Source organism: Cetorhinus maximus, unplaced genomic scaffold (assembly GCF_964194155.1).
Source record: "Cetorhinus maximus unplaced genomic scaffold, sCetMax3.hap1.1 HAP1_SCAFFOLD_167, whole genome shotgun sequence".
NCBI classification, from domain to species: Eukaryota; Metazoa; Chordata; class Chondrichthyes; order Lamniformes; family Cetorhinidae; genus Cetorhinus; species Cetorhinus maximus.
Genome location: NW_027596153.1, coordinates 622,434 through 634,739, shown reverse-complemented (window position 1 = coordinate 634,739; position 12,306 = coordinate 622,434). Strand labels below are relative to the sequence as shown.

Here is a 12,306-nt window from a genome sequence, read left to right as displayed (position 1 = left end):
CAAACCTGACCGAAGCATTAGAATATGTGGGGACTACAAATTAACAGTCAATAAAGTGGCTAAGTTGGACATACCAAAATTGAAGACTTGTACGCTAAACTGGCAAGTGGAACTGCCTACACGAAGCTCGATATCAGTCATGTTTATCAACAATTGGAATTAGAGAAGACTCCTGGAAGTTGGTCACCATCAACACACACAAAGGGTTGTACCAATACATCCGTTTACCCTTTGGCGTATCTTCAGCTTGTGCCCTATTCCAAAGAACCATGTAAAGTTTACTACAGGGACTGCTCCATGTTGTAATTTATTTGGATGACATTCTCGTAACTGGACTCATTGAAAAGGAATATTTGATGAACTTGGAAGAAGTTTTGAAATGTTTTTGCATGTTAGAGTGCAGTTGAAAAAAGAAAAGTGCACATTCCAAGCGAAAGAGGTAACTTACCTAGGTCACAAGGTAGATTCACAAGGCCTACATCCAGTTGAAGAAAAAGTGAAAGCCATTAGAGAGGCACCAGCGCCAAAGAATACATCTGAACTCAAATTATTCTTGGGGATGATCAATTACTATGGACGCTTCTTGCCTAATTTGTCAATGGAACTGGCACCACTGTATTACTTGCTCAAGAAAAACCAGAGATGGTCTTAGCAAACACCACAGGAAGAAGTGAAACAGTTGTCACAATCATCTACCCTTCGAGTACATTTTGACCCAAAGAAAGAGTTGGTGTTGACATATGATGCATCTCCCTATGGAGTGGGAGCAGTGCTTTCACATCGAATGGATGATGGATCAGAACGACCTATAGGATATGTATCGAGAACACTCAATACTGCAGGAAAAGGATACTCTCAAATAGAAAAAGATGGCCTGTCAATCATTTTCAGTGTTAGGAAGTTTCACCAATATGTATGTCGTTTTACTATCATATGGGGCCACAAGCCATTATTAGGATTATCCAGCGAAGACAAGGCTATACCCCCTATAGACTCAGCAAGAGTACAAAGAGGGGCGCTGATCTTGGCAGTGTAGGAGTATACTTTCATTCATAGACCCGGAAGTCAAATTGCAAATTGCACTCAGTCGTTTGCCCATGCAAGTCAAAGATGAGGATGTTCCAATTCCTCAAGAATTCGTTTTATTATTGAACTTCCTTGACTCATCATCGATATGTGCTAGACAGATTAATGATTGGACAAACCGAGATCCAGTTTTATCCAAAGTGCAAGATCTTCATGGTTGGTCACAAGAGCAAGAATCAGATGAAATGAAACCGTATTTCCAGAGAAGATACTAAATAACCAGCCAGGGAGGTATCTTATTGTGGGGAGCACGAGTGATTGTTCCTCCAAAAGGACGAAAGCCATTGTTACCTGAACTTCACAGTGCACATTCTGGAATTTCCAGAATGAAGGCAATAGCACATAGCTATTTATGGTGGCCTGGGATGGATGGAGATATAGAAAACTTAGTGAGAAGTTATATGCAGTGTTAGCAGTTACAAAAATTATCTTCAAAAGCTATGTTACACCCTTGGGAATGGCCAGGAAGGCCATGGGTGCGAGTACACATCGATTATGTGGGACCTTTTATGGTAACAATGTTTCTACTTATTGTCGATGCACATTCGAAATGGATGGACATATATGAAGATACAAGCTGCAATAGACAAGCTACAACAAAGTTTCACCATCAACGGACTACCTGAAGTTGTCATATCAGACGGGCAGAGGGATCTGGGTGTACAGGGTGTACAAGTGGCAACGCAGGTGGATAAGGTAGTCAGGAAGGCATATGGCATGCTTGCCTTCATTGGCAGGGGCATTGAGTATAAAAGCTGGGAAGTCATGCTGCAGCTGTATAGAACCTTGGTTAGGCCACACTTGGAATATTACGTGCAATTCTGGACTCCACATTACCAGAAGGATATGGAGGCATTGGAGAGGGTGCAGAGGAGGTTTACCAGGATGCTGCCTGGTCTGGAGGTTATTAGCTATGAGGAGAGGTTGGAGAAACTCGGATTGTTCTCACTAGAGAGACGGAGATTGAAGGGCGACTTGATAGAAGTTTACAAAATTATGAGTGGCATGGACAGAGTAGATAGTCAGAAGCTTTTTCCCAGGGTGGAAGAGTCAATTACTAGGGGACATAGATTTAAGAAAACTATAGAGGAGATGTGCAGGGCAAGTTTTTTACGCAGAGGGTAGTGAGTGTCTGGAATTTGCTGCCAGAGGAGGTGGTGGAAACAGGTACGATAGTGGTGTTTAAGATGCAGCTTGACAAATACATGAATAGGATGAGAATAGAGGGATACAGACCCCAGAAGTGCAAAATGTTTTAGTTGACGGGCTATATGATCGGTGCAGGCTTGGCGGGCCGAAGGGCCTGTTCCTGTGTTATACTTTTCTTTGTTCTTTGTTCAGACAATGGAACAGTATTCAACAGTGCTGAATTTCACCGATTTATCAGCCTTAATGGTATTACTCATGTGAAGACTTCACCATACCACCTTTCTTCAACCGGACTGCCTGAGAGCGCAGTTCAGACATTCAAATCTGGTATGAAGAAATTGTTTGGAGACTCTATAGTGATTAAATTAGCACGTTCTTTTTCCATTATAGAATCACCCTTCATACGACAACCTGTGGAATTGTTGAAGAAGCGCCGTCTCTGATCAAGATTGAGCCTAATTATGCCGAACTTGGTGGGGAAGGTGGAAAGGAGTCAGGGAAGTCAGAAAATTGGACATGACTGTCATAGTCGTGACAGGACGTTTAGCGTAAGAGAGAAAGTATTTGTGAAGAATTTTACAGAAGGACCAACATGGCTTGGTGAAATAAGTGCAGCAACAGGATCTCTTTCCTATCACATGAAAGTGGAAGATTGAGTCATACGGAGACATGTGGATCATATAAGAGAAACAAAATACCGAGAAATTATTCCACCAGTGTTCGTGACTGAATCAACATCTCCTGTTGAAAGAACTCAACTGAGTACAGATGTGTCTGAAGGGCCGACTGTACCTGAAGGAGTCGAGGAAACAGATTTGCAGGTACCTACTGAAGAACCAGATGCTCAGCCGACTACAGAGTGGGAGGTCCTGGATCAAACATCAGAAGCTGTAGAGCTGAGATGTTCTACATGCATAAGGAAACCCCCAGAATAATTTGATATTTTGAGAAAAATTTTAAAATGTACTTCTAAGGGGGAGGGATCTCATAATCTGATGTGTAATATATTTTTAAGACAAATGTTGTAATGTAAGATCACATGATCTTGCTGATCTGTGGCTGCCCACTGGGTATTAGCACCTCCTACTCATGGGCCCAGCAGGATGGCTGGAGCCTGGGGTTAGGGTCACTCTCCCTGCCTCAGCCAGTGAGTGCAGCATCCTACTCTTCGGATGCTACATCCGGGAACCTGTTACCCGGGCAACACTCCGGGGACGCCGGAAGCTGCGGAGCGGGGCCATGACAACTTCCTCTTCTCCGCTCTATATATCCCGGCGGCCCCCGCGTGGCCTTCTCTTCCGGTTCTTTCGCCGAGCGAGAGTCCGACAGGTGAGGGTTATCCGCTGGCATCAGCCTCAATCCGCCGCCATCCGCCTCGCCAGCGCCACCACTGCCGCCGCCGCGTCCCGCTCCCTCTCTGCTGCTCGATATTTGTCGGCCGATGGTCCGCCGCCCCACTTCGGGAGCCCGGGCTTCAGGCCTCAGCTCCAGACCGAGCGGGGAGCTGGGCCTCCCTCTCGGGGAGGGGGCTCTGAGCAGCGTGAGCCGGCTGGACAGCAGCGGGGAGGCTGAGGGATGGAGCCGGGTGTTCCCCAGGAGTCAGTGTGAAGAACACAGCTCCCCTTGTTAAGTTACTGACCTGGGCTTGAATATACAGGGCACCATTCCAGAGTGAGCACAGAACTAAACTTAAAAATGTGACAAACAATAAGATGGAGATTAACAGATTTTAGGATGACATAGATTAGAGAAATGGGTAGATACATGGGTCATTAAATTTAAAGCAGAGAAGTGTAAAATGGTGCATTTTGCTAAGAAGAACTGTACGATTTTAAAAGGGGCACAGAACAGAGAACGGGGAGTATATGTACAGAAATCTCGATGCATCAGGACAAGTTGGGAAGGCAACTTATAAAAGCAATTGGGATCCTCGGCTTTATTAATAAAGGAATACGGTAAAAAAGCATGAGCTGCAACTTTCCTTGATGTCTGTACATATGCCCTTCCCCCTGTTCTCTCTGTACTGCACCCTCTGTAAAACTGTCATTTAGTTGGCCTTGCCTCACCCCCATTCTTAGCAAAATGCACCATTTTACACCTCTGCTTTAAATTTAATGACCCATGTGTCTACCCATTTCTCTAATCTATGTCATCCTAAACTCTGTTAATCTCCATCTTATTGTTTATCACATTTTGGCAAGTTTTATGTCATTTGCAAACTTTGGAATGGTGCCCTGTATATTCAAGCCCAGGTCAGTAATTTAACATGGGGAGCTGTGTTCTTCACATTGACCACTGGGGAACACAGTTGTATTTGTCACTCCAGTCTGAACCAGTAGCTTGCTGATTCATAAATGCTTTAATCTGTTGAAAACCTTGTTATATCTGGTTTTAAATTCTGTTTTGGAATAGTTCTTTACAAGCTGGGTCAAATAGAAAAGATGCCACTTTATATTTGGACAATGCCGTGCCACTTCAGAGCTCCTTACATCAGCACAGGCTGACCCTTGCTGCCTGACACTCACCTGGTGAGTTCTGTGCTCTTCCAGATCCAGGTAGGAGGAAGAGTGAAGCAGAGAACCCATTCCAATTCTAGTTCACCTCCGTAACCAGTGATTGGAAGACATGCCTGCTACATACTTGAAAAGTATTTGCATCATCTAGCTGTTAATTACATAGCTAGACAAAAGAATTCACTGGTCAGTCCAGATTTCAACCAGGACAACTGGGGGCGATGAAGCTAACGGCTCATTTACAGAGCTAGTGGCTGGACCAAGTTGGAGGAAATTGTGGCCCATCGGCAGGACTAGGGTGTAAGAAAATCAGTCTGCCAGCACGGGGAGGTAGAGCTGCTGTCTGCAACACAACCTCAATCTTGAATGATGTCACCGAGGGGCAACAAGTGGGTGAGGGATCAGATTCTGTACCCCAGGGGGCGTGGATGCACCATTGTTGAATACAAGTTGGGTTTCTCAGGAAACCAAGGGATATGGACTGCGAGTGGATAAGTGGAGTTAGGGCTGATGATTAGCCATGATTGTATAGAATGGTGGAGCAGGTTCAATAAGCTGTGTGGACCTCTGCTGTGATCTCGTGTTCTTGTGTAAGCAAAGGATCACGTCAACAAAATGAGGCATGCTAGAAGAGAAGTTTAGATTTTGTACATAGTGGTTTAGAATAAATAGAATAATGAATGTGTACAAATCAGGCGGAGCTTCGTGTGGATTTAACAAGTTGATGCCAGGGTTGGGAAACAAATACTGAGGATGGGGCTGTTTCCACCAGAATGCAGATGGTTCAGAGGATTTGGAGAAAGTATTTTAAATGAAAGTATCTTATGGATAGTCTTTCCTTGTTCACCTCTTCTGGGTGGGTGTCAGTAATTGTGGAAATGTGGTGGCCAACAGTTTAAAACGTTGATAGTGAGGATAGATCTTTGGAGATGTTTCATTACACCAGTGGTGGTTGTTGCAGGGAATGTATTGTCACAGTGAGTAGCTGAGGCAAAGCCTACTGCATCTTTGAAGGGAAAAGCAGAGAATGTTACAAGGGCAGATTTAATAAGCCAAATGGCCTGTTTCTGTGCTGTGAACTGGAGTGTCTGCACTGAATGAACATTTGACTCATGGCTGTGATTTTGCCACCAGTCAAATAAGCAGGTGATGTTTTCAGACTGGTTTCATGGTATATTACAGGAGTGCTGTCCTGGATCCGTATCTCAGCATCAGGAGAGAGTCTTATGGTAGTCAAGTGTGAACTGGTAGCGTAAACCACCTGATAGTTGCTGTTGGTGTAGAGCTGTCGATTGCTGCTGCTAAGCTGAACGTTTTCTCTGTCAGGTACCATGGCTGCCCTAAGACCACTTCTGAAGCCGGACATTGTGAAGAAACGCAGGAAGAAGTTCATTCGTCACCAGTCAGATCGCTATGTGAAGATTGCGGTAAGCTTCTCAACCCTCTCACTCGAGCTGCTAATGGTGTTCAGTGAGGCTGTGATTCAGCCACTTGCAAACATAATGTTTCTTGCATGTTCTCAATAGCAATCTAGATGTTTGCTTTGAGCTGTTCTGTGTTGAATGTGAGAGATGTTGGGAGCATATAGAAACCCTGTCAGTGTGTGCGGAGGGAGGTGAACACAAGTCCATGCTGAAGGGGTATCCTAGGCTTTGGATAGTTTTGTACTGGAGCAATGTGAATGAATATGGAGAACTTTATTTTCTATGAAAATCTGCCTTTAACAGCGTAACTGGCGTAAACCCAGAGGGATTGACAACCGAGTGCGCAGGAGGTTTAAGGGTCAAATTCTGATGCCTAACATCGGTTACGGCAGCAACAAGAAGACCAAACACATGCTGCCCTCGGGATTCAAGAAGTTCCTGGTCCACAATGTCAAGGAGCTGGAAGTCCTAATGATGAGCAACAAGTAAGGGTCCCTCCTGTAACTGAGCTGCTATATGTGACTGACTGCCCCGTGTCAATTCCTCATTGGAGTTCGAAGCATTTGTTGTGCCTGAGGTTATGCAGATAGTGATAAACTCAACATGACTGGGCTTTCCTGGATTGTGGCTAAGCCATATTACTGGGCCAGAGTAGAACGGCTGAAAATTCCAGTCTGCAGTTTGTTGATGTTGAGCATTTCCCTCATTGCTCCCAATATGTGTATTTCACTCGAGGACTATCACAGATGATTCTATGAATGTGTGTCTGTGCTGGGTCTTTGAAAGAGCTGTTGAGTTGATCCCTTTCCCCAAAGTACTGCAGATGTATTTCCTCCAAGCACATATAAAATTCTACTTTTGAAAGATCTTTGCCACCCTTTCTAGCTGTGTAATTTCAAATATTAACTTACTGTGTTCATAAAAAACAAAGTCGTGCAAGGGACTTTGCCTCGCGTGCTAGACAATACCCTGAACCAAAATGGCAAAAACAGATGCTCTTGTCATTTTCATCTGTGTGGGAGCTTGCTGTACACAAATTGTGTGCCATGTTTCCTGCATTACACTTCCTTAATGTAAATGAACTTGTCCAACACTGACCATACTCTCAATTTCTGCCATTGGTTACTGTTTGAACAATGCCTCGTGCTCATGGTATAGGGGGTAACATATTAGCATGGATAGAAGATTGGCTGGCAGAAGGAGAGTATGCATAGATGGGTCTTTTTCAGATTGGTAAAGTGTGCTAAGTGGAGTCCCACAGGGGTCTGGGCTGGGGCCTCAACCTTTTTACAATTTACATCAATGACTTAGATGAGGGGAGCAAAGGCATGGCAGCTAAATTGGAAAGTGTTGTGAAGAACACAAGGAGTTTGCAGACAAATATCAATAAGTTGAGTGGGCAAAGATCTGGCAGATGGAGTACAATGTGGGAAAATGTGAAGTTGTTCACTTTGGCAGGAAAAACAAAAAAGCAGAGTATTACTTAAATGGAGAACAGCTGCAGAATTCGGAGGTGCAGAGGGATCTGGGTGTTCTAGTGCGGGAGTCACAAAAAGTTAGCATGCAGGTACAGCAAGAAATTAAGAAGGCTAATGGAATGCTGTCCTTTATTACGAGAGGAATTGAACATAAAATTAAGGATGTTATGCTTCAGTTATACAGGGCATTGATTGGCAAGACCACATCTTGAATACTGTGCAGTTTTGGCCTCATTTAAGGAAGGATGTATATGCATTGGAGGCAATTCAGAAGAGGTTTACTAGATTGATACCTGGAATGAGTGAGTTGTCTTATGAGGAAAGGTTGGACAGACTGGGCTTGTTTCCACTGGAGTTTAGAAGAGTGAGGGGTGATTTGATTGAAGTATACAAGATCCTGAACGGCCTTGACAAGGTGGATGTGGAAAGGATGTTTCCTCTTGAGGGTGAGTCCAGAACTAGGGGCCACTGGTTTAAAATTAGGGGTCGCCCTTTTAGGACAGAGATGAGGAGAAATTTTTTCTGAGGGTTGTGTGACTGTGGAACTCTCTGCCTCAGAAGGTGGTGGAGGTGGGGTCATTGAATATTTTTAAGGCAGAGGTAGAGAGATTCTTGTTAGGCAAGGGCATCAAACGTTATCGGGGTTAGATGGGAATATGGAATTAGAAATACAAACAGACCAGCCATGATCTTATTGAATGGCGGAGCAGGCTCGCGGGGCCACATGGCCTACTCCTGTTCCTATTTCACATGCTCCCAAGGATTGGTGCTGGGGATTGGGACATTGACTAACTTTGATTAACCAGTGTCTAGCAGCCACATCAGACATTTTCCCATTTTCAAAAAAGACTTGGTTCTGAAAAAATGAACTAATTTCAAGGTGGTTAATTGCTGATGTAACAATCTTCTAGAAGGGAGATTGAATTCGAACTCTACAGATCAGTTAGTGTAACACCAGTTGTGGAGAAACTCTTCAAATTCATAATTTGAGATAATGTGGAATACAAGAGATAACTGAGGACGCTGTCGTGGATTTTTTGGTTTTGATAGCTCTTTATTTCCATTTGTTTAAAAAGAACTATCAGTCACAGTGAGCATGAAGCTGTTGTAATGTCCTTTAGGGGAGGAAACCCACAGTTCCTTACACAGTTTGGGCCGTTACATGACTCCAGTCCCACACTAACATGGCTAACCCTTAATTGCCCTTTAAAATGGCCTAGCAAGTCTCTCGGCTGTATCAAGCTGGTGAAGAAGGAAGCATTCTCGTGGTAACTGAGTAATAGGCACTCAAGGCATGTCCTTACCACATGCGAATTGGGAGCAGGAGTTGGCCCCTCGAGCCTGCTCTGCCATTCAGTAAGATCATAGCTGATCTTGTCCCACATTTCAGGAATAAATAGACAGTAAGAATTTTGTAGGGATATTTCACTTGTCTCCTTTTAGTTATCTTCAAATTTCTGAAAGTCTCTAAAGCTTGTTAAGTTATCTTCAAGAATCAAACGTGTTGTGCAAGAGGAAATGGCTAGCAGGTTAGTTGCTCGGTTTGGGAAAGTGCTTTCTCCCAGAAACCCATGTATGGTCCACATCACAGCTGTTTGAGATTTGGCATGTGATAACAAGGCTACTCAGTGAGGAGTGGAGAGGGTTTGAGGGGGACATAGCTTAGCTGAATGGACCAGTGCCTGGTGGCTGATATGTGAAAAGATGAGGTAAGGAGAGGTAGTGAAGGAATATTCAAATACATCATTTCTCGCAAGTGAATGCAGATAGAATACTGCGATATTGAATAGGCTGTTACAGGAATGTCATCAGAGCCAAATGTACCAGAGAGGAGTGGGGAGAGTGAATCTATTGGGACAGAAACTGAGAAAATGTACAGTTTTAAGATTCAGAGCGATTTTGACAGTGAGCAAAAGTTTTTGCTCTGCTCTGGCCAGTGCGTAAACAATTTAAAATCAGTCAGGATTTGGAGGAACTTTTTTTATCTTTTTGCAGTGTTCTAAAAACATTGACTGTCTTAGCACCACTAATTTGCATTTTTTTTAAAAAGGCTGGAGAGACGGGCAGTGGGATTGGCTTGGGATTGATACAGGACTATGGGGAGAGAGCGGGACAGTGGGATTAGTTTGGGATTGATACAGGGCTATGGAGAGAGCGGGACAGTGGGATTAGTTTGGGATTGATACAGGGCTATGGGGAGAGAGCGGGGCAGTGGGATTAGTTTGGGATTGGATACAGGACTATGGGGAGAGAGCGGGACAGTGGGATTAGTTTGGGATTGATACAGGGCTATGCAGAGAGCGGGGCAGTGGGATTAGTTTGGGATTGATGCAGGGCTATGGAGAGAGCGGGACAGTGGGATTAGTTTGGGATTGATACAGGGCTATGGAGAGAGCGGGACAGTGGGATTAGTTTGGGATTAATGCAGGGCTATGGAGAGAGCGGGGCAGTGGGATTAGTTTGGGATTGATACAGGGCTGTGGAGAGAGCGGGACAGTGGGATTAGTTTGGGATTGATGCAGGGCTATGGAGAGAGCGGGGCAGTGGGATTAGTTTGGGATTGATACAGGGCTATGGGGAGAGCGGGACAGTGGGATTAGTTTGGGATTGATACAAGGCTATGGGGAGAGAGCGGGACAGTGGGATTAGTTTGGGATTGATACAGGGCTATGGAGAGAGCGGGACAGTGGGATTAGTTTGGGATTGATACAGGACTATGGAGAGAGCGGGGCAGTGGGATTAGTTTGGGATTGGATAAAACAACGTGATTGACAGTTACAGTGGGGCTCAATGGCCTTGTGTGCTCAATGTCAGTGTTTGGTCTTGCTCTAAAATCTGTAGATATCTGTAGACGGGGTAGTTGAAGGTGACATTGACAAACGGGGGTTCCTCCTGCCCTTAATTGGTCCCAATACCCCTGAAATCTGAAGCGCTCTCTCCTGCATCATTTCTCTGGCTATGTGTTAACCTTTTTTATCTGACTGTTCCCGTACTCAGTTGTGTGTGACATTGCGAGGAATCCAGAGATTACTACCCTTGAGGTCCTAACTTCCACCCCGGCTCCTGAAATTCTGACTGCTGGATTTCAACCTTTTCTTTCCTGTGTTATTAGTTCCTAAATGGACCAGAACTTCTGCCTGTCATCCTTCCCCACCACCCCCCACATCTATCCTGGCAACAAGGAGGAACACACCCTGTGGAACTCAAATCATTGATTGGAGAAAAGTTTGCCTATCACTGACTTAGCCCACCCCTAATTGCCCTTGAGAAGGTGGTGGTGAGCTGCCACCTTAAACCACTACAGCCCATGTGGTGTAGGTATACCCAGAGTGTCACTGTGATCCAGCTTGAGATTCCTGCACTGCAAAATGCCCCTACACACCATTCTCTTGAACTCTAGCTGTTGAGTGACCATCTCCTGGAATGTGTGCTTCTGGAGATTTGCAGCTTCCCTTGTGCCTGGCAGTAACTCCAGCATTCTTCAAGCGCCAAAACCTCTGGTTCAAGCAACTGGAGGCAGCTCTTAAACACATGGGATATCCAGCACAAAGTAAAATTTCAGTTTGACAAAGACACTTTCAATTACTAAACACCTCACCAGTGCATTTTCATTCCCACCAAATTTTTGTCTCTAGTGATTCACCCAGCTCTGTGCTCAAGCTTGATTCAAGGGAAACATCTCTGAAACGTGATGTTCAGGAGTTTTCTTCCTGAAGCTAAGGGGCTCAGGATAATGCTAGACTTAGTAATGAGCAAATTTGTCACTGACTGCAGTTTATGCAGATTGGTTTATGTCTGCCCTCTTCAAGGGGCTTCTAGTCAAGTGCTGTACTGTCATGTCTAAATAACAGCTGAAGACTATCAGCAATGAGTACACTGAGTGCTGCAGATGAACTCTTAATTAGCACAGATTTGGGTACGATTCTAAAAAGTTTGTTCTTTTTCTAGGACTTACTGTGCCGAGATCGCTCACAATGTCTCCTCCAAAAACCGCAAGACAATTGTGGAGAGGGCAGCCCAGCTTGCAATCAAGGTCACTAATCCCAACGCCAGATTACGCAGTGAAGAGAATGAATAAAGTGTCCTGGCATAGCTACATCTCTTTAATAAAGGTTTAAAGTACAGAACCTTCTGTATTGTTTCTTAGTGGAGTGTTTTAGTATACAATGACTACACAAGTACTTCATGAACTGTAAAACCTTTGAGCAGTATTGAAGCCTTAGAAGGCTTCCACCGAGTCTGAGAAACAACATTTTACCACTACTTTGCATTTCCTGTCACTCAGTCAACTTCGTATCCTTAATTAATGTACACTAGGGGTCACTGCTTAAAAATAAGGGGTTGCTCATTTAAGACAGATGATAATTTTTTTCTCTTGAGAGTTGTCATTGGAACTCTCTTCCTCAAAAGGTGGTGGAAGCAGAGTCTTTGAATATTTTTAAGACAGAGCTAAATAGATTATTGATTAACAAGGGTGTGAAAGGCTATTGGGGGGTAGGTGGGAATGTGGGGTTGAGGTTATAATCAGATCAGCCATAATCTAATTGAATGGCAGAGCAGGCTCGAGGGGCTGAATGGCCTAGTACTGAGTCGTACGTATGTAATTGATCTACTTGGCCCACCTCGTTCCCAAGCAGGTCCTGCATTGCCCCCTTT

The 12,306-nt window shown here is 44.4% G+C and overlaps 1 protein-coding gene across 1 annotated transcript; it reads left to right on the top strand.

Annotated features, from left to right (window-relative positions):
- Positions 1-3,450: 3,450 nt before the first annotated feature.
- LOC144672957 (large ribosomal subunit protein eL32) lies at positions 3,451-11,782 on the top strand. The gene is made up of 4 exons (XM_078534961.1): positions 3,451-3,564; positions 6,075-6,175; positions 6,476-6,657; positions 11,599-11,782. Exons 2-4 carry the CDS (start codon positions 6,080-6,082, stop codon positions 11,726-11,728), a joined length of 408 nt encoding a protein of 135 aa, XP_078391087.1. The 5' UTR covers positions 3,451-3,564; positions 6,075-6,079; the 3' UTR covers positions 11,729-11,782.
- The last annotated feature ends 524 nt before the right edge of the window (positions 11,783-12,306 follow it).

Coding starts and splice junctions, on each gene's coding strand:
- LOC144672957 (XM_078534961.1), top strand. CDS start 6,080: ATGGCTGCCCTAAGACCACTTCTGAAGCCGGACATTGTGAAGAAACGC. Junction 6,176..6,475: donor ATCGCTATGTGAAGATTGCG/GTAAGCTTCTCA, acceptor TGCCTTTAACAG/CGTAACTGGCGTAAACCCAG. Junction 6,658..11,598: donor GTCCTAATGATGAGCAACAA/GTAAGGGTCCCT, acceptor TTCTTTTTCTAG/GACTTACTGTGCCGAGATCG.